Here is a 22,593-nt window from a genome sequence, read left to right on the forward strand (position 1 = left end):
TTGTACTGCTCACCTGGTTGCTGCCACACACGCTTTACACCATCTGAACCAAATAGGTTTATCTTGGTCTCATCAGACCAAAGGACATGGTTCAAGTAATCCATGTCCTTAGTCTGCTTGTCTTCAGCAAACTGTTTGTGGGCTTTCTTATGCATCATCTTTAGAAGAGGCTTCCTTCGGGGACTACAACTATGCAGACCAATTTGATGCAGTGTGCGGCGTATGGTCTGAGCACTGGCAGGCTGACCCCCCACCCCTTCAACCTCTGCAGCAATGCTGGCAACACTTATATGTCTATTTCCCAAAGACAACCTCTGGATATGTGTGTGCACTCAAATTTTGGTCGACCATGGCAAGGCTTGTTCTGAGTGGAACTTGTACTGGTAAACAGCTGTATGTTCTTGGTCACCCTGCTGCAGCTCAGTTTCAGGGTCTTGGCAATCTTTTTATAGCCTAGGCCATCTTTATGTAGAGCAACAATTCTTTTTTCAGATCTTCAGAGAGTTCTTTGCCATGAGGTGCTATGTTGAACTTTCAGTGACCAGTATGAGAGTGAGAGTGATAACACCAAATTTAACACACCTGCTCCCCATTCACACCTGACAATTTGTAACACCAAGGAGTCACATGACACCAGGGAGGGAAAATCGCTAATTGGGCCCAATTTGGACATTTTCACTTAGGGGTGTACTCCCTTTTGTTACCAGTGGTTTAGACATTAATGGCTGTGTGTTGAGTTTTTTGAGGGGACAGCAAATTTACACTGTTATACAAGCTGTACACTCACTACTTTACATTGTAGCAAAGTGTCATTTCTTCAGTGTTGTCACATGAAAAGATATTTACCAAAATGTGAGGGGAGTACTCACTTTTGTGAGATACTGTAAGAACCCCAGCAACAATAGACCACTCAAGCAACATTAGATGCACACGAAAAAATAGATCCCCTCCAGTGACAATAGAACCCCCAGCAGCCAGAAACATTAGACCCTTTCAGCACATCCCAACACCCCTTGTAATTCCGTGTACATGTATTCAGTGCTGAGGTGCTGGAATTGCATTCCGCAACATTCCTGCTGAAAAAAAGCCCTGCTAACCATATATATTTTGGGGGTTTTAGAGGTATAAACATACTGTAACATTAACACTTATTAAATTATCATAATAATACCACATATAAGCACCAACTGTTGATTAGAGCCAGGGCTTTTTTTCAGCTGGAACTTGGTGGAACTCCATTCCACCACCTTTGGCTCAGGTCCTCTGCTCCCTGCTCACCACTATCACTTGTAAACACAGAAGTCCGGCTTTTGGGTTTACAAGTGACAGCTTGTCTCCCAATGGCTCCCACAGATCTGACCTCCTGAGCCGCTTTCACTGAGTGCAGGATGGGGACAAGGGTACGTGCGGATGCGGATGCTCACACCCCCACTGGATAATCTTCCTGTAAATTCGAGAGTTGGAGCCACCTACAGCGTGGTCGTGGTTGAGTTCCTTGCACCTATTTTCTGAGAAAAAAAGCCCTGATTAGAGCTCTTAATTTTAGGTTATACTTGGAAAGGAATCACATACCTTAAAAGTATTTTTAATATAAGGAATACAGATAAGAAATGAACCCAACAAAATTCCTATGGCTCCTGTATACACACCTGCTCTCCTTTCTTCCCAATGGGGCCCTCACTGCCAATTGAGCCTGGTTCACCCTGGAAATAATAGACAAAGGGAAATTTATGGTTCCAGCGTGGCCATAGCTCCCCGATTGCAGCAAAAACTAGCTCTATGATAATTACACAAGGGTCACAACCCACAAATTACCTGTTCCCCATCCAGCCCGCTGACTCCTTGATCTCCAATTGGCCCAATAGCACCCTGCAAAGTTGTTGGACGTTTACAGGTTAGATGAGGCTCTATTTTGTTGTGAATAAGCTGAAATCTTAACATACATCCATTTCATGCATAGTGAAAGGATCCAACAGGATACATGATTATCCATACTTTTTCAATGTGCAGCCAATGTTTTAATCTGCTGTAATATCCCTTAAAATCTGGAAGGCTGCTAAAACAAAACTAAACCCAAGAACAAAAATGTAATTAACAGTTTTCCAGTCTTTAGAGGGGGAGGCTGCATTAGTTTTATTTTTTCAGAATAAGAACATTTTTAGCAAGTATAGAAAATGCAGTGGCCTTGTCACTTCCTGTGAGCTGCACTGAAGAAGAAAATGTTGATGAACAAAGGCAGACTTATTAGTTGTCTAAACGCAAAAGCAGCAAGGAAACAAAGTTACCTTTGTACTCATGTACCTCATGTGCATATAATTGGCAATCAATTAACTGGCAAAAAACATCACTTTTAAGCCCCGTACACACGTACCGATCGTCGGCCGAACAATCGGCCGTCTTTTGTCCAGGGCTGTCGTGTCTGTTGAAAACTGCAAAAGACTGCACACAAATTTTGTCGGCCAACAACAGCCGACTGCAGAAGTGATGTCATGTGATGGTTAACTTTCCTTGTCTTTTTTCTTTTCTGAGCATGCACAGTCTTGCAAATCTGCTGTCTGTCGGCCGAAATCTGTACTGACTGGTGAACAATCGGCCGTTCTGGTGTTGGCCTACAAAAATTTTAATGCCTGCACGACAGATTCTGTTCGGCCGAAAATGGGCTGTCGGCTGTTGGAAGCATCATACTAACAAGCCTACAATCGGCCGATCGGTCGTGGGCCGAATATTTACGGCCGACAATCGGTACGTGTGTACGGGGCTTTATTAGCCAATAACAAAATAATACAAAATTAAATATGTAAACATTTTGCAACTCCAATGTTGAAATGAGTTTTCTTATTTAGTTATTGATTTGCAATTATCATTTTTTTCATATTACTAATTTTGTATTTTTTGTAATGGACTAATACATGGGATAGTATACGGGAATATTGCTGCGCTAAAAGGATGTTAAAAAGGCAAACATATATGATATGTACCAGAAACATATACATATAAAATTACATATATATAATATGCGAAAAGCAGCCAACACAGATCCAATTTCTAGAAACAGATCCACGATGAATACAAATAAAGGTGTAGCGCTAATCTAATGTGTATGGCAGATATGCAAGTCCATGTGATAAGGAAAATCCACAGCATACAATGATCCACTCCACAAACAGATGCGAGAAAGCCAGGAGAACCGCCACCGAGCCCAGAGAAACACACTGCCTCTTACCACAAATCCGGGACCCTCATTACAAAGGTCTAGTACAGCATCCAGATATGGGTCAAAGGATTCCTCCACTGGACTGGCAAGTAAAATCTCCACCACAAAAATATGACTCAAATAAAGCTCAAATAAAGCAAAAAAAGGGCATCCTCATAGCGTATTATGCAGATAACAATTTTTTGAATATACTAAATTGAAGGCTTACATGTGAGCGGATTCTCAGTAGCATTGGGGTTTTCCTCCTACTTGCGGTCTGCATCCAAGTTAACCACCGAAAAGATGGCCGCCGTGTCTCCTCCTCGTGGCAGCGAGCGTCGCCGTAGGCTCCTCCTGACGCGTTTCGTCATAAGGTGATGTCGTCAAGGGGTGTGGCCATATGCCGACGACGCTGTTTTTATACCACCGGAGGCGGGCGGAGCAAATAGCTGGATCCCGGAAGTCAAGCGTTCACTTACTGGGTTCCAGGGACCGGATATATTAGTAAACAGGAAAAAAAATCAACAACCACCCGGAACCCGGATATCAATGAAGAAGCGTTCCAGGGACCGGATGGAAACATGAAAATGGTGATCGGCCACTTACAAAAATGACGATTCCATCTTCATCCACATAAACTAAAAGCCGATTTTCAAAACGCTGTACTATTTAAAAAATGGGCCAAAAAAATATGTAAATGTGTTTATGTTATATTAATAATAGAAAACCTAATATATATAGTGAGCTGCCAGGTCGGAGACTAGCGCAATCAAGTGGCTCAAAGGCACACCGCACGGAAGAAAACCCACAATACCATACTGTACCACTCAAAACAATACAACATAATAATACAAAATGACAAACACAGGGTATGTTACAACCAAATAATCAACATATAAAATTTAAAAGCCATAAAATTAAACTGAAACGATTAAAAATATAAATAGATCAAATAGAACCACAATAAATGCAGTAATATTAAGAATTGCTGATGAAAGCATTCAGATCCCAATCTATATTTAGCCCCAAGGGCGTATGACATTTCATTTTAAATATCCAGTTGGTTTCTAACTTTGAAACACCACAGGTCATGTGGCTTCCCCTCCAATGGCCTGAAAACCTATCAATACCCAAAAACAGGGTGCCACTAGGGTCCCTTTGATGGCACAGATCATAATAACGTGACACACTGTGCTTCGGGTATCCCTTGACTATGTTGGCCACATGCTCCTTGAGTCTAACATGTAACTCTCGGATAGTGCGGCCAACATAGTCAAGTCCACAGGGGCACCTAATCAGGTATACCACAAACCTAGTGGTGCAGGAAATAAATGGTTTGATGTTAAATTCCTGGCCAGTAGAACTGGATTTAAATGAATCAACCCTTCTACTTTTGTTGACATTCAATTTACAAAAAGAGCATCTTTTAGGCATAGGTATATCAACGACATCCTCCTCCTGTGGGATGGTGAAATTCGATTCCCTTCAGGAATATATGTCCATGCTCAATGAGAACGACAGAGGTATCAGTTTACAATATGAGTACAGTAGTTCTGAAATTCATTTCTTGGATTTGGCCATTAAAGTTTTTGATGGTGAAAATCATTACCTCTACCTTCTTCAAGGAGACTGACAGGAACGGATTTATTGACACCACCACTTGCCACCATTCTGCGTGGCTTAAGTCCGTTCCGGTCAGTCAGTTTTTGAGGCTCAAACATAATTGCTCTCGCAGGGAAGATTTTCTGCGAGAGGCCTCTCAGCTGAGAACCAAGTTCATGGAGAAGGGGTATAAAAATGCAGAGTTGGATGAGGCTTTTCTACAGGCCGACCAAAGGAATAGGGAGGATCTTTTGTGTCCCAGGACCAGAGAGAAAAATGATTAATTCGGACATGCCTTCTTCTCATCATATTCAGCACAGCATTTCTCCGTAAAGAAGATTTTGCGTAGGCATTGGCATGTCTTAAAGAATGATGGTGTCCTTGGCCCCCTCATACCTGATCAACCTCAGTTGATATTTAGGGGAGTACCTCCCTTAAAATTGCAGATAGCCCCGAACATTAGAGATCCCCCCACGATGATTTCTTTCTTTCAAGAGAAAGGGGAATTCTATCCCTGTAAAAGATGCTCTATTTGTAAATTGAATGTCAACAAAAGTAGAAGGGTTGATTCATTTAAATCCAGTTCTACTGGCCAGGAATTTAACATCAAACCATTTATTTCCTGCACCACTAGGTTTGTGGTATACCTGATTAGGTGCCCCTGTGGACTTGACTATGTTGGCCGCACTATCCGAGAGTTACATGTTAGACTCAAGGAGCATGTGGCCAACATAGTCAAGGGATACCCGAAGCACAGTGTGTCACGTCATTATGATCTTTTTTTGGGTATTGATAGGTTTTCAGGCCATTGCAGGGGAAGCCACATTTGGTTGTAACATACCCTGTGTTTGTAATTTTGTATTATTATGTTGTATTGTTTTGAGTGGTACAGTATGGTATTGTGGGTTTTCTTTCGTGCGGTGTGCCTTTGAGCCACTTGTTTGCGCTAGTCTCTGACCTGGCAGCTCACTATATATATTAGGTTTTCTATTATTAATATAACATAAACACATTTACATATTTTTATGGCCCATTTTTTAAATAGTACAGCGTTTTGTAAATCGGCTTTTAGTTTGTTATGTGGATGAAGATGGAATCGTCATTTTTTGGCCGATCCCCATTTTCATGTTTCCATCCGGTCCCTGGAACGCTTCTTCATTGGTATCCGGGTTCCAGGTGGTTGTTGATTTTTTTCCTGTTTACTAATATATCCGGTCCCTGGATCGCAGTAAGCGAAGGCTTGACTTCCGGTATCCAGCTATTTTCTCCGCCCGCCTCCGGTGGTATAAAAACAGCGTCGTCTGGCGTATGGCCACACCCCTTGACGACGTCACCTTATTATGAAACGCGCCGGGAGGAGCCTACGGAGACGCTCGCTGCTACGAGGAGGAGACGCGGCGGACATCTTTTCCGTGGTTAACTTGGACGCAGACCGCAAGTAGGAGGAAAACCCCAATGCTACTGAGAATCCGCTCACATGTAAGCCTTTAATTTAGTATATCCAATAAATTGTTATCTGCATAATACACTATGAGGATTCCCTTTTTTTGCTTTATTTGAGCTTTATTTGAGCCATATTTCTGTGGTGGAGATTTCACTTGCCAGTCCAGTGGTGGAATCCTTTGACCCATATCTGAATGTTGTACTAGACCTTTGTAATGAGGGTCCCGGATTTGTGGTAAGAGGCAGTGTGTTTCTCTGGGCTCGGTGGCGGTTCTCCTGGCTTTCTCACATCTGTTTGTGGAGTGGATCATTGTATGCTGTGGATTTTCCTTATCACATGGACTTGCATATCTGCCATACACATTAGATTAGCGCTACACCTTTATTTGTATTAATAAATGGGATAGTTTTGCCAGGTAACCAATTGCTATACATTAGAATGCATTATAAATTATTTTTTCTGCTGTTTTTGTGTTTGTGATAATTGCAGTGAAGTTTTGCAACACACAATGAACTTTTGTGAAAGCCAAAATACTGGGATTTGGTGGACCAAAGTAATGGATGTTTAGAGTTTTAAAATACCTAATGGCTATAAAAAAATACATTTTAATTTTTTTTAGGGCATAAAAGCAGTCCAGCCTGGGTCAAAACGTATGTTACTGGCAGCATCACCAGGACAAAATAAAGGGGAAAAAAGCCAGAAAAAGAAAATTAACACAGCCATCAGATGTAAGGACTGGTACTCGGCATTATATTACAATTTTTTTTTAGGTTTGAAGATGCTATGACAATGCTAGCAAAAAAAAAAAAAACAAGCAACCTATATGAAATCAGATCTAGTTCAGCCCATTATTTACCAAGCTACACTGAAAAAATACAATTTGAAGCATAATAGGCTGCTGTTGGCAGCACAGCTAATATACCAGACACGATGGTAAATACGACTCAGAGATTTGCTTTTTTTTGAACATACTCACCTTCTCACCCTTCTCTCCAGGAGATCCTTCTGGTCCTGGTGGCCCTTCTCGGCCCTAAATAAGAATAAGGTTTACAACAGAGAATTAAAACATATATCTCCTCTGAAATCAAAACTGCCACGTAAACTAAAATCCAAAGTAACCCTCCCATCCTATCTCTACTGCTCTGATCCCTACCGCTGTCTCAGTAATTGCCAACAATTTTCAAACAATATCCAGTATTGATGGTAATCTTACACTTTAAATGTATGCCCCAACTGCACATGCGCTAGGGCCAGCTAATTTGTTGCTTGGGCTCCCAAGTTCTGAGTGGATCGTATCGATATCCTAATTTAGTAATCAGGTTTTAATGGACAGTTTTGTGGTGATTCATTGTGCATTTTACTCCTCCATAAGCCTGTTTATCAGTATAATGGCCCTGAAATTTTTTTGTTTTTTAAATATTGTGAACTATGATGATTACTCTGCTATACCCTGAACAGTCTAGTCAAACACAGTATGTTTTTTTTATTTTATTTTTTTAGCTGAAATCATACTTACTGGGTAACCTAAAAGACCAGTTTCTCCTTGGTCTCCTGGTGGGCCTGCTTCTCCTGTGGCCCCCGTTTTTCCCAGTTCCCCATCACTTCCTGGATTACCAGATGCGCCCTAAATGAGACAGATACACTATATTGTCAAAAGTTTGGGACAATGTCTAACATCAGTGCCTGACCTCACAAATGCGCTTCTGGAAGAATGATTAAACATTCCCATAGACACACTCCTAAACCTTGTGGACAGCCTTCCCAGAAGAGTTGAAGCTGTTATAGCTGCAAAGGGTGGGCCAACTCAATATTTAACCCTACGGACTAAGACTGGGATGCCATTAAAGTTCATGTGTGTGTAAAGGCAGGCATCCCAATAACTTTAAAGTAGTGTATATATGGTATTATTTAAATGTTAACCTATAAAATTAAACTGGTAGCAAACATGTTAAATGCATATCCTATTTTTCTATAAGGGCCAAGCTGACCCTAGAAAATGCTTACTCACTTACCGGTAATCCAGGCAAGCCTTTGTCACCCATGTCACCCATACGACCCTGAATATGTAGAAATAATGTATAGTTACCAGTGACATCAATCATGCTTCTATCAGTTTCTTTTCATGAATGTACTTATGCTTTGCTTGGCGATGTATGGATATTTGTAGGTAAATTGAGCAAAAAACTTTGGGGAGGTTAAGAATTCACAGGCTGTCAAGAGGAAACACAAGACCCTATACAGTTCAGTTCACTTAGCATGCAACATTCCCCTCTTTGTCTGCCATCTTTTAATTGGTGGATTGTAGGGTACAATGGTGAGTGTGGATTTAAAATGGATTACAGACTGCAATAGACCATTCTCTATTTTATATTTACAGTAATTATAAAAACATATTGAATTTTTACATTAAATAGCAGTATTGTTGAATAAAGCAGTGACGCCAGCACAAAGTGTTAACCATATGTGCTTAGGGAAGCACAATCTCCAAATATTTCACTGAAAATTTGCAGCACTGGAGAGAGAATGCATTACACCATGCTGGCAATCTGCATGTTAAGCAGCACTTGACCTCATAACTCAAAACCTTAACTAATCATACTACTAGAGTCTTTAAAGTATTCGTTTTTAGATATTGTTTAACCACTTACATACAGGGCAGTTACACCCCCCTTCCTGCCCAAACTAATTTTCAGCTTTCAGCGCTCTCACACTTTGAATGATAATTACTCAGTCATGCAAGGCTGTACCCAATCCAATTTTTTATCATTTTTTTCACACAAATAGAGCTTTCTTTTGGTGGTATTTAATCACCACTGGGGTTTTTTGTTTTTGCGATAGAAGTAAAAAAAGAGCGACAATTTTGAAAAAAAATACATTTTGTTTTAGTTCCTATTATAAAATTTTGCAAATAAGTAATTTTTTTTTTCATAAATTTGGGCCAAAATTTATACTGTTACATATCTTTGGTAAAAATAACCCAAATTAGTGGATATTATTTAGTCTGTGTGAAAGTTATAGAGTCAACTAGCTATGGTGCCAATCTTTGAAAATTGATCACACCTAATCACACCTGATGTACTGACGGCCTATCTCATTTCTTGAGGCCCTGAAATGTCATGACAGTAAAAATACCCCCCAAATGACCCCTTTTTGGAAAGTAGACATTCCAGGGTATTTAGTAGGAGGCATGGCGAGTTTTTTAAAGGTTGTAATTTTTTCCCACAATTCTTGGGATAATTAAGATTTGTTTTTTCTTTACACAAAATTGTCATAATAACAAGTTATTTGTCAAACATACTATATGCATACTTGCAATTACACCCCAAAATACATTCTGCTACTCCTCCTGAGTATGGCAATGCCACATACAGAGGCCCAACATGCAAGGAACACCGTCAGGTGTTCTAGGAGCATAAATTACACATATAGTTTCCTAATGACCTATCACACTTTTGAAGGCCCTGGAGCACTAGGACAATAGAATTACCCACAAAATGACCAACGTATATTCTATGAGGCATAATGAGTCTTTTGAACATGTCTTTTTTCCACAACATGTTTGGAAAATGTGGAAAGAAAATAAAACTTTTTTTTTTGTTTTTTTTTTTTACACAAAGTTTTCAATTTATAAGATATTTTTAACACAGAGCATGTACATAGCAAAAATTACACCCCAAAATACATTCTGCTACTCCTCCTGAGTATGGCAATACCACATATGTGAGACTTTGTCACAGCATAGCCACATATAGAGGCCCAACATGCAAGGAGAACCGTCATATAATTTCATTACAACCAATCACACTTTTGAAGGCCCTGGAGCACTAGGACAATGGAAACCCTCACAAAATGACCTCATTTTGGAAAGCAAACACCCCAACATATAATCTAGGAGGCATGGGCTGCAGATAGGTACTCAGGTACTCTAATGAGCTGCAGATAGGTACTCAGGTACACGGATCGGCTTCAGAAAGGTACTCGGGTACTCTGATGGGCTTCAGAGAGGTACTTGGGTATTCTGATGGGCTAGACTGAGACAGGTACTTGGGTAATCTAATGGGCTGCAGATAGGTACTCGGGTACTCTGGGCTGGAGACAGGTACTCGGGTACTCTGGGCTGGAGACAGGTACTTGGGTATTCTGGGCTGGAGACAGGTACTAGGGTACTCTGATGGGCTTCAGAGAGGTATTCAGGTACTATGATGGGCTGTAGACAGGTACACGGATAATTTGATAGGCAGGAGACAGGTACCCAGGTACCCTTATGGGCTGGAGACAGGTATTCAGGGACTCTGATGGGCTGCAGATAGGTACTCAGGTACTCTGAAGGGCTTCAGATAGGTACTCAGGTACTCTGAAGGGCAGGAGACAGGTATTTGGGTACTCTGATGGGCTGGTGACAGGTACTCGGATACGCTGATGACATGCTCTCAGGTACTCTGATGGGCTGCAGAGAGGTACTTGGGTACTCTGATGGGCAGGAGACAGGTACTCGGGTACTCTGATGACAGGTACTCGGGTACTCTGATGACAGGTACTCGGGTACTCTGATGACAGGTATCTGTCATCAGAGTACCTCTCATCTGAGTACCCGAGTAACTGTCATAAGAGTACCCAAGTAACTGTCATCAGAGTACCTGAAATACCTGTTACCAGCCCATCAGAGTACCTGAGTACCTGTCACCAGCCCATCAAGGTACCTGAGTACCTGTCACTAGTCCATCGGAGTACCTGTTTACCTGTCATCAGAGTACTTGATGCGCTGGTGACAGCTACTCAGGTACTCTGATGGGCTGGTGACAGGTACTAGGATGGGCTAGTGACAGGTACTTTGATGGCTAGTGACAGGTCCTCTTTATTGAGGGGGGGGGGGGGCAATCAGTGTGTTTGATCCTTCCAGTACTATACCTAAATTTCAGCAGTTAATTGTTAACACACAATCTTCAAAAGTTTCTTAAACTGATTAAATGGACAAAACAAATTTCATAAGACCCATTGAGGTTGATTTACTAAAGGCAAATAGACTGTACACTTTGCAGTTGCATTCTGCAAGTGCAGTCGCTCCAGAGCTTAGTAAATGAGGTAAAGCTTCACTTTACAAAGAAAACCCAATCACATGCAAGGAAAAAAAAAACAAAAACGAACAGCAATTATGCTTGTACATGATTGGATGATGGTATTCGGCAGAGCTTCTGCTCATTTACTCTCTGGAGCAACTGCTCATTCGGAGCGCAATTGCACTTTGCAAAGTGCACAGCCTATTTGCCTTTAGTAAAACAACCTCACTATGACATGGCCTAAGATATAATAAACTCAGAAGTTACATTTGTGAAAGATGAAAAAGATTAATACCTGTGGCCCAGTGGGTCCCCTTTCCCCAGGAGGACCTGGAGGTCCCTATATTAGAAAAAAAACATTATTTAAACACAGAAACACAAATAAAACTATAAGATATGTGTAATTCGTTTTGGTCTGAATATAAATTCAGACACATTTTTGGTTATTCAGAGATTCGGATGTATCTGAATCTCCAAATGAAATAGTAACGACTTTCGTTGAAATTCATCTAAATTTATTTTGTATATTAGTTTTCTAACTAATTCCACATTTTCAGAACAATTCGAATTTGGATCATCGAAAACTGATTGACCGATTGGAATTCTGTGTGAAGAATAGCTGGTTGTTAAGGAGCGGGCCGGGAAGCTGCCGGGCTGAATGCTCTGGTAAGGATCTGGCATTGATTCTGAGGGGCATCCCACGCCTGGTATGGATTGGGGGGGGGACCCCATGCAGTTATTTTTTCAGCATTTTTCATTGCCAGCATTCTTTTTTCTACATTTCAGCTGTCAGTGGGGAAACCGTCTGACAGCTGATGAGTCATCGGTTGTTGAAGACGTGGCGGTCGGCTTCCCGGGCCGCTCCTTAACAACTAGCTATTCTTCACACAGAATTTGAATCGGTCAAAATTTTTTTTTTGAACAATCCGAACTGTTCCGAAAATTTGGAATTCCTTGGAAAATTTATAAATTAAGCGAAATTAAACAAAACTAAATGAATTCCGAAACAAATGAAACAAAATTAATAACATAATGAATATATCTGAAACAAAACTAAACATATTTTTCCGTTCTGCACATGTCTAAAAATAACGCAAATTAGCTACTGTTATAGGTATGGTAAGTAAAACACCTATACCAATAAAAGAGCCCATTCACCCATAGTGCACTGTGGTAATGTGCAATATTTGTGTGTTGGCATGGTTCGTCATAATTGTAAATATTGGAGAAATATTTTTAATAAATGACTACACTTTGATCCTTTATATCGCTTATTTCGTATAAAAGAGATATCTGGAGAGCTTCGGTTGGTGAACCCTCAATATCACTACAGGTTCTTCTGACGGTTGGTGAATATGACGTTGGATATATTTAAAGGTGTGCTTTGTATTCATGGTTGGGGATTGTGTATTTTACACACAAGTTTTGGTGGAGCACTATATGAAGAGTTTTATAAGCAGCACATATCTTTCATCATGGTGAATTGAGTCCTCTATAAAGATCTTGCTAACACAAATAGGACTTTCATAAGATTGTGTTTTTTCATTTGGGACTAATGATTATATAGTAACACATATTTTGTGTGGCCACCATTATTTTCCAGCACTGCCTTAACCCTCTTGGCATGGAGTTCACCAGAGATTCACAGCTTGCCACTGGAGTCCTCTTCCACTCCTCCATGACTACATCATGGAGCTGGTGGATGTTAGAGACCTTGCGCTCCTCCACCTTACATTTGGGGATGCCCCACAGATGGTGAATAGGGTTTAGGTCTGGAGACATGCTTGGTCAGTCCATCACCTTTACTCTCAGCTTCTTTAGCAAGGCAGTGGTCGTCTTGAAGATGTGTTGGGGGTCGTTATCAGGTTGGAATACTGCCCTGCAACCCAGTCTCCGAAGGGAGGGGATCATGCTCTGCTTCAGTATGTCACAGTACATGTTGGTATTCATAGTTCCCTCAATGAAATGTAGCTCCCCAGTGCTAGAAGCACTCATGCAGCCCCAGACCATGACACTTCCACCACCTTGCTTGACTGTAGGCAAGACACACTTTGTACCCCTCACCCGGTTGCCGCCACACACACACACCATACAGTGGTTTAACAGGACAGGTTCCACTCAGAACAGGCCTCTTGATGGTCGACCAAAGAAGTTGAGTGCACGTGCTCAGTGTCATATGCAGAGGTTGTCTTTGGGAAATAGACGTATAAGTGCTACAAGCATTGCTGCAGAGGTTGAAGGGGTGGGGGTCAGCCTGTCAGTGCTCAGACCATACGTCGCACACTGCATCAAATTGGTCTGCATGGCTGTCGTCCCAGAAGGAAGCCTCTTCTTCCTTTTGGGACGACAACCAAATAGGTTTATCTTGGTCTCATCAGACCACAGGACATGGTTCCAGTCCATGTCCTTAGTCTGCTTGTCTTCACCAAACTATTTGCGGGCTTTCCTGTGCATCATCTTTAGAAGAGGCTTCCTTCTGGGACGACAGCCATGCAGACCAATTTGATGCAGTGTGCGACGTATGGTCTGAGCACTGACAGGCTGACCCCTACCCCTTCAACCTCTGCAGCAATGCTTGCAGCACTTATACGTCTATTTCCCAAAGACAACCTCTGCATATGACACTGAGCACGTGCACTCAACTTCTTTGGTCGACCATCAAGAGGCCTGTTCTGAGTGGAACCTGTCCTGTTAAATCACTGTATGGTCTTGGCCACCGTGCTGCAGCTCAGTTTCAGGGTCTTGGCAATCTTCTTATAGCCTAGGCCATCTTTATGTAGAGCAACAATTCTTTTTTTCAGATCCAAAGAGAGTTCTTTGCTATGAGGTGCCATGTTGAACTTCCAGTGACCAGTATGAGAGAGTGAAAGAGATAACACAAGAACACATCTGCTCACCATTCACACTTAAGACCTTGTAACAATAACGAGTCACATGACACCGGGGAGGGAAAATGGCTAATTGGGCCCAATTAAGACATTTTCACCCCTTTACAAAAATGTGAGGGTGTACTCACTTTTGTGAGATACTGTATGTATGGCACACTACTTTGTTTTTAAATTTTGATTTTGTACCATGCGATTGTGATCACTACACCATATTATCATGTGAAAATAATATCTATGGATTTTATAAATTGTATCCTTACTGTCACCATTTGCTGCCTAAAAAGTCCTACTGGGGTTATTTCCTGTGTTCTATAGGTGGCCAAGAACAGTTGTGGATTATTGCAATAAGCACTCATGTTTAAATTATCCAAGAAATATATGATTGGATGGCTTTCCCTATCAGACTCCACCTATATGTAATATATCACTTTTTCGTGGACCATGACCTTTTAATGACATGTCGCTATTTAACTTGCCTTATTTCTGATCTGTATTTTGCATTACCTTCACAATGTAAAGTAATCATTTACCTTTGGACCAGCTTTGCCTGGTGGTCCTGGAATTCCAGGTGGTCCGATTTCTCCCTGTTATAGTAAAAAGAAAGTCAGATGCAGGAAGATTTTCATACTTTTGCAGTAATACATATGTTTAGGAATAGAGCATATGGGCAACATCCTTAAGTACAAATATGTGAACATTGTAGACATGCAGACCCTCCAATTGTATCCCTTTAACTAGTATAGTAGCAGTCTTTAAACATGCACACCAAATATTTGGGGAAGTACTAATGTATACCAGGTTTTACCAGTTGTACCTGGACTGACAGAAACTCCAGATTCAATGGGGGAGTGGCTCTACCTATTTAATCTGCATGGTTTCTGCTTAACCCCTTAATAACCTCTAGTAAACTGTAATTTTTGACTCTTGGAATTATACCGGTTAGGGTCATGTTTAAAGCTTCAGAACCCTTGACAGCCCTAAAGTAAAAGGGTGATGGCTTTTGGTTAATTTTATTGTACATTTTTGTGAGTCTATATGCTTCTCAACTGTTTCAATTATAAATAATAAACTTTTATTTTGCACAAATGGTCCTATCTTTTACTAGGAGAGGGTGAGGTTGTATCTCTCTTCTGTGACCCATGCTGCTATCTTTGTAAAGTGATCTCCCTGCTATTTGGGTCTATATGACAACAGCAGCTCTAAATTGACCTGCAGAAAGCTACCAAACCTATTGTTGTCACCATCTGGCTATAAGTGGTAAATAGAAAGTAGAAATAAGCAATCCTTTTTTAGTTCTGAACATAAAAACATAGAGAAAATATATTTTTAATTAACTGGATCAGAAGAGGAGATCTTCCATAATGTACCTTCTCCCCAGGATGTCCGGTCCGGCCTCTTTGACCTGATGGACCTGGCAACCCCTAGGAATAAAGAATATTCAAGTTTTACATTTTTATCCCAAAATCAAAACTCCACACAGCTTCCACAACAATCATTTATCATTTTAATGTATATAGAAATCGTAACGGTTTAGCAAGATAAGAAGAAGCAGTTTTATACCAAGCACAGACTATTACCAAACACCAAAAATACAGCTGAAAATAATTTATGGCTTATAGCCTAACTCTAGTTAACTTTTTGATTCGTTTTGGATAAAGTTGGGGAAGAGTTACAATTTCTGTCATGTTATTAATTCTGTCAATGACACCATCCAGCTCCATTCACACTACCGGGACTTGTCAGGCAACTTGTCAGCCTGACAAGTTGCGGTCCATCGCGGTCCATGCAGTGCTACAGGACCCGTTCTAATAGGAGCGACACAAGTCGCTCCAACTTAGAAAAAGGGTCCTGTACTACTTTGGGGCGACCTCGGAGCGACTTGCATAGACATTCATTATATGAAGTCCGTGCAAGTCGCGCCGAGGTCGCGGTGCATCAGACTTTTACAGGTCGCCCCCGAAGTCGTGCCGCGTTAGTGTGAACCGGCACTTACAGACACTGACCCTCACTTTCTGTCTTTGTAACACCGTTTAGGAAATGGTGTGTGTGGTTTTCACAGGGCAAGTCAAAGACCAAGAGAATTGAAAACAATGTCAGTAGTCTCACTGTACTAAAAATGTATCAAAGCTATCTTCCGTGTAGTGCTTAAAAAAAATACCCCAACTATACAAAGTAACTCAAAAGGTACAAACATTAATCATATAGTCAAAAAAGCTAGCTGCAAGATACTTTTATAATAATCTCAGCCTATAGTGAAAAATCCCAAAAGTGACATAATGCAAACCATATGTAATTTATATATACATATATATATATATATATATATATATATATATAGATAGATAGATACACACACACACACACACATATATATATATATATATATATATATATATATATATATATATATAATGTGACAGGAAGTCAGGTAAATCTGGGGATGTAGTCACAGAGAGGAGACACATTCCCACCTGGTTTGGAAAGTTCACCAATTACTATAGGGTGTCGGCTGCCAAAGGCAGCAGGAAGGTGTAAAGAAGTTGAAAGGCCTTCAGCTGTTCGGAATGAGGAAATGAAGGCCTCTATAATTTGTCCAGAGGAAGTCTATGGATTGCTGCCTCCTGTCGCCGTGTGGGCTGGGAGAGGAGGACAGAGAGATGTGTGCCTCCCGACGCTGAGGAAGCCTGGGAGAAGGACTGCTGCCTCCTGTCGCCGTGTGGGCTGGGAGAGGAGGACAGACAGACGTGTGCCCCCTGAAAGCTGTGTGAGCATGGGGAAGACCTCCTAAAGCGATGTGAAGCTGAGGAGGGTAACAAGTGTGAAGACTACTTGAAGTGAGGTCTTGGATCGTTTCTAGGTGAAAAGAAACCAATGGACATTTCCTGTGTGAAGGGGAAATTAACCAGTTGTGAAGACTTCTCAAAGGTGAGAAAACAAACTATTTCTATGTGGAAGAAATAAAGGAATGTTTGCCAGGTGAAGAGACAAGCAAGGGGACATTCTCATTGTGAAGAGTAAAGGGACCTGTTAAATGAACTGTGTTCAATGTGAAGAGTGTGAAGAGTAGGGATGATCGAACTTTTGAAAAGTTCGGTTCGACCAGAACACCCGAATTTTCCAAAAGTTCGGTTCGGATTTCAGAACCCCATTGAAATCAATGGGACCCAAACTTCGGTAATCAAAAAACACAATTTTGAAGCCCTAAAACCCAATAAATGCCCCTAAAAAGTGCCTAGGGTTCTGGGTCATGCCCCATTAACTATTAATCACACAAAAAAAGTTCTTAAAAATTGTCATTTTTGATAAAAAAGCCAATTATTGAAAAATTAAAAAAAAGAGATTTTTTTATTTTTACTTTGGATTTAGTATCTGGGGGGTCTAAAAAGTGTACATGTGAAGTTTCAGCTCTGTAGCATGTCCAGAACCATAAAAAAAGATTGTTTGTATTAGAAAACTTTCAGCACAGGAGGTTGGCTCCGCTGCTGTAACACCTTGCCGGTTTAATAGAAGGCATTTTTTGGGTTCTTTGCAGTCAGGAAAAACATCTGAACTTGTGTATAGTGGTACTGTGCACAAGTTCTGATGTTTTGCCTGCCTCCAAAAACCCCCCAAAAATGCCAGCAAAAACACACCTGGGCATTTTTTTTTTGACGCTAGCGTTTTTTTGGGCATTTTTTGGGGTTCTTTTGAGGCAGGCAAAACATCTGAACTTGTGTATAGTGGTGTATATACACACATCCATATATTTATATACACACCTAGACATATATAGGTGTGATAGTAGCAGAAATAAATGCTTGCGCTAATGAAATAATTTACAGTAATATATTTCTGCTACTATCACACCTATATATGTCTAGGTGTGTATATAAATATATGTATGTGTGTATATATACCACTATACACAAGTTCAGATGTTTTGCCTGCCTCAAAAGAACCCAAAAAAATGCCAAAAAAAACGCTAGCGTAAAAAAAAAAAAAAATGCCCAGGTGTGTTTTTGCTGGCATTTTTTGGGGGGTTTTGGAGGCAGGCAAAACATCTGAACTTGTGCACAGTACCACTATACACAAGTTCAGATGTTTTTTCTGACTCCAAAGAACCCAAAAAAATGCCTGCTATTAAAGCGGTAAGGTGCTGTGCAAAGCGAGAAACCATATTGGTGTGATCTGAAAGTTTTGTAATACAAACAATCTTTTTTTTATGGTTCTGGACATGCTACAGAGCTGAAACCTCACATGTACACCTTTTAGACCCCCCAGATCTGAAATCAAAAAATCTCTTTTTTTTTTCCCATTTTTTCAATAATTGGCTTTTTTTTTTTATCAAAAATGACAATTTTTAAGAACTTTTTTTGTGTGATTTTGTGTCTGGGTGGTCTAAAAGGTGTACCTGTGAAGTTTCAGCTCTGTAGCATGTCCAGAACCAGGAAAAAAAAGGATTGTATGTATTAGAAAACTTTCAGGGGGTTGGCTTCTCTCCACACCTTGCCGGTTTCAAAGCAGGCATTTTTTTGGGTTCTTTGCAGTCAGGAAAAACATCTGAACTTGTGTATAGTGGTACTGTGCACAAGTTCAGATGTTTTGCCTGCCTCCAAAACCCCCCAAAAAATGCCAGCAAAAACACACCTGGGCATTTTTTTTTTGACGCTAGCGTTTTTTTGGCATTTTGTTGGGTTCTTTTGAGGCAGGCAAAACATCTGAACTTGTGTATAGTGGTATATATACACACATACATATATTTATATACACACCTAGACATATATAGGTGTGATAGTAGCAGAAATATATTACTGTAAATGATTTCATTAGCGCAAGCATATATTTCTGCTACTATCACACCTATATATGTCTAGGTGTGTATATAAATATATGGATGTGTGTATATACACCACTATACACAAGTTCAGATGTTTTGCCTGCCTCCAAAACCCCCCAAAAAATGCCAGCAAAAAAACACCTGGGCATTTTTTTTTTTTTGACGCTAGCGTTTTTTTGGCATTTTTTTGGGTTCTTTTGAGGCAGGCAAAACATCTGAACATGTGTATAGGGGGTATATATACACATATATGTCTGAATATATACCCCTAGACATATATAGGTGTGATAGTAGCAGAAATATATTACTGTAAATGATTTCATTAGCGCAAGCATTTATTTCTGCTACTATCACACCTATATATGTCTAGGGGTATATATTCAGACATATATGTCTATATATACCCCCTATATACATGTTCAGATGTCATGTCTGACATCAAACATGTCCTCAAAAAAGCACTGGCAGTGGCAGCCCCTGCAGCATAAAAAATGCTTGGCTGGTGAGAAACCATATGGGTGTGCCGAAGCTATTCAGAGAAATGATCATTTCTCTATAGCGGTCACCCTGCTATGGAAGGGTTTGGTCACCCTGCCATAGCAGTCACTGCCAGTTAACCCTACACTACACTACGGTCCCCTTACACTTAACACTTTCCCTACAGAAACTGAATTTTTGAAGCTAACTTAAGTTTAAAGGAGCACTCTAACTACACTAGATATCCCTTTCCTCACACTAAAAATAGCTAAATGACACTTTTAAAGTAAAATTAACAGAACTGCTTCCATTCTCTTCCATGTCCAGTATAACATGCTAGGAATATGGCGGGGGCGATCTTATATACTGGGGGGCGTATTCACTAATGATTGGTCTAGGGACCCCCTAGTCACTCCAATCACATTCCTAGCATTCTCCTGCCCCCTCAATTGGCTTTTGCTAATGGTTCTGGTCCAATCACTGGCTTTTAAAGCCCATTTCCTGAAGCATTGCATTTTGGGCGGTTCTGGTTGCCGAATTCCGAACTTTTTGGGCAAAAAGTTCTAAATTCGGCCGAACCTCGAACACCCAATGTTCGGACCGAACCGATGGTCGACCCGAACCGTTCGATCATCCCTAGTGAAGAGTAAAGGGACCTGTTAAATGAACATGTGCTGTGTGAAGAGATAAAACATGGACTGTTGAGTATCCGCTGTAGGATAAGAAAGTCTGCCCAACAGTAGGTTGGGGAGAGACTCTTAGGTAGGTTCCAGTGTGAGAAGGTAGCCGCCCACAGAGGCAAGGATTTATTTTGTCTTTTATTTTATTTTGCTGGTTTTGACGCTCGCAGTCTGGTGAAGAAAAAATGCATTAATAAACCAAACTTCTCGGCTATCTTCTTGTGAAAACGCACCCCCCAAGGGATCATCTACGCCTACCACCGAGCTAATCCCTCACAATATATTTATATATATATATATATATATATATATATACATACACATACACACAAACAATTTATATATATTATACTGTATTATTATGTAATCTTGCATTATGTCACTTTTGGGATAAAAAAAATGATTTGACTAGAAGAATAATATATATTTACATTTTTATTACATCTTTTTCGCATCTTCAAATTACTTTGTACATTTGGGGTATTATTTTTGAGCACTACATTGTATATAATTTGTATCAAATTGAACTTGAGGATTAATTGTAGCAGCTGTAATTTATGTCTTATACTGGGTTTTCCCAAAAATAAGACCGGGTTTTATATTAATTTCTGCTACAAAAAAACATTGATTCTATTGCAGCTCACCAATTCTTAGATGTGATGGCTGCATTTGTTTTCTGGGGTTTTTTTTTTTAGGCTTTCTTTCTTTTATTTTCACCTGGTGATCTTGCAAGTAAGCTGCCCTTCAAATGTAGCTGTTACAGGGGTGCTTACATTGATCAGCTTTTATTTATTTATATAAAATCTTTATCCCAAAAGTAAAAAAAAAAAAAACTGTTTGCTGTAGCTGCTTATAAAGTGTTAGCTGGTGTTTGGCTTCTGCTGTGGTAAAATGCTCCTTAATCCAGAGTGTAGGCTCTCTAATACAGGAGGTTTGTGAAAGAAGCCTAAATAAAGAAAACGAATACAGACACCACATCTAATGGTTGGTAAACTACAATATATGACATTTTTGGTTTTGGGTTTAATACTTTTTGAATGACTAGAAACTGGATCACTGAGGAATCATGGTAACTAGTGCTTTCTGCAAGCCACTAATTAAAATAATATTCCGCTTGTTAATTAGACTGTTAGAAACCACTTGCCGGGAGCTTTCTCTGGGCATGCCTTGAGAGGTTCGGGTTTGGCCCGCGGTTCATTAAGTGGATCCGCTTGATGTATAGTGCTCCGGTCGCCAAGATTCTTGCGAATGGCAGGACCTCAGAAACGTTCCCGCTTACCAGGGGGACGAGACAGGGCTGCCCACTTTCTCCTTTACTGTACGCCTTGGCGGCCGAACCACTAGCCATTGCTATCCGTAACCACCCCGGTATTGAAGGACTGCGTATGGGATCCCTGACCGAAAAGCTTAGCATGTATGCGGACGACACGTTGCTGTACTTGGCGGACTCGGACGCCTCTCTTACCACGGCCTTGCAATTGATAGAACGATATGGCAGATACTCCGGTCTGCAGATGAACTGGGACAAGTCCCAGATCCTGCCTGTTGATCATCCCGCCCCGCCCCGGTCCCCCTCACCCTTACCCCTACAGCGAGTATCGAAGATCAAATATCTGGGAGTCATAGTCACGACTGACCCCCGCGATTACATCCGGGATAACGTCCAACCCCTTTATGACCTGATCAAAGCCAAAACCCAAATATGGGCAAGGCTCCCCCTAGGTGTTATGGGGAGGGTGAATCTTGTAAAAATGGTCCTGCTCCCGAAAATACTCTATATTCTCTGGCACTCCCCGATATACCTGCCGTTAAAATATTTCAAACAAATGGAATCCCTTCTTAAAGCTTTTGTATGGGGCCAGAGCAGGCACAAGCTTGCCTGGCGCAAACTTAAAAATCCCTCAAATCTGGGTGGTGTGGCCCTGCCGGATTTCAACCTCTACTACCTAGCCGCCCAATTGTCCCACCTGTTTCACATAGATAAAACCGACAGGACACGTTTTCTGCAGCTCCTGTGCCCCAGGTGGTCCCAAATGACTGACGAACCACTGACTGTTATCCTTCGGGGGGTGAGGGGCTCCGAGATTGCAGGTGAGACGGACTCCTTGCTGTATCATTATGGCAGGGTCTGGGAGGTGGTTATGACTAAGATGCAGTACCCAGCCCTACACACTCATACCCCCCTCTGGCACAATGCGACTCTGGCGGAGTTCGTGTCTGTGCCGGACCCTGAGCTCTGGTGTAGTAAAGGGATTCACTCCCTCTCACACTTGCTGCATGAGACGACCTTACGCACATTCGCTGACCTGAGCTCCACCTTTGACCTCCCAGCCTCCATGCTTTTCCGATACTGCCAGCTTAGACATGCGTTTAGGGCCCAATTCCCGACCCCTCCCCACCCTCTGGAGACCCCCTCTATGATAGAATTCCTTAAGA

At 41.0% G+C, this 22,593-nt stretch overlaps 1 protein-coding gene across 1 annotated transcript in view; it reads right to left on the bottom strand.

The window, feature by feature from the left end:
* The window catches only part of LOC309560568 (uncharacterized protein), a gene marked incomplete at its 3' end in the record, with an annotated part of 405,804 nt that overhangs the window by 2,315 nt on the left and 380,896 nt on the right, over nt 1–22,593 (bottom strand). The window contains exons 35-42 of the mRNA XM_082264193.1: nt 15,552–15,605; nt 14,715–14,768; nt 11,592–11,636; nt 8,252–8,296; nt 7,756–7,863; nt 7,216–7,269; nt 1,816–1,869; nt 1,650–1,703 (exon numbers count right to left, since the gene is read on the bottom strand). Of these exons, the coding sequence (XP_082120319.1) occupies nt 1,650–1,703; nt 1,816–1,869; nt 7,216–7,269; nt 7,756–7,863; nt 8,252–8,296; nt 11,592–11,636; nt 14,715–14,768; nt 15,552–15,605 (468 nt within the window). The remainder of the gene's footprint in view (nt 1–1,649; nt 1,704–1,815; nt 1,870–7,215; nt 7,270–7,755; nt 7,864–8,251; nt 8,297–11,591; nt 11,637–14,714; nt 14,769–15,551; nt 15,606–22,593) is intronic.

This window comes from Pelophylax lessonae (genome assembly GCF_965119305.1).
Source record: "Pelophylax lessonae genome assembly, chromosome: 7".
In the NCBI taxonomy this organism is placed as follows: Eukaryota; Metazoa; Chordata; class Amphibia; order Anura; family Ranidae; genus Pelophylax; species Pelophylax lessonae.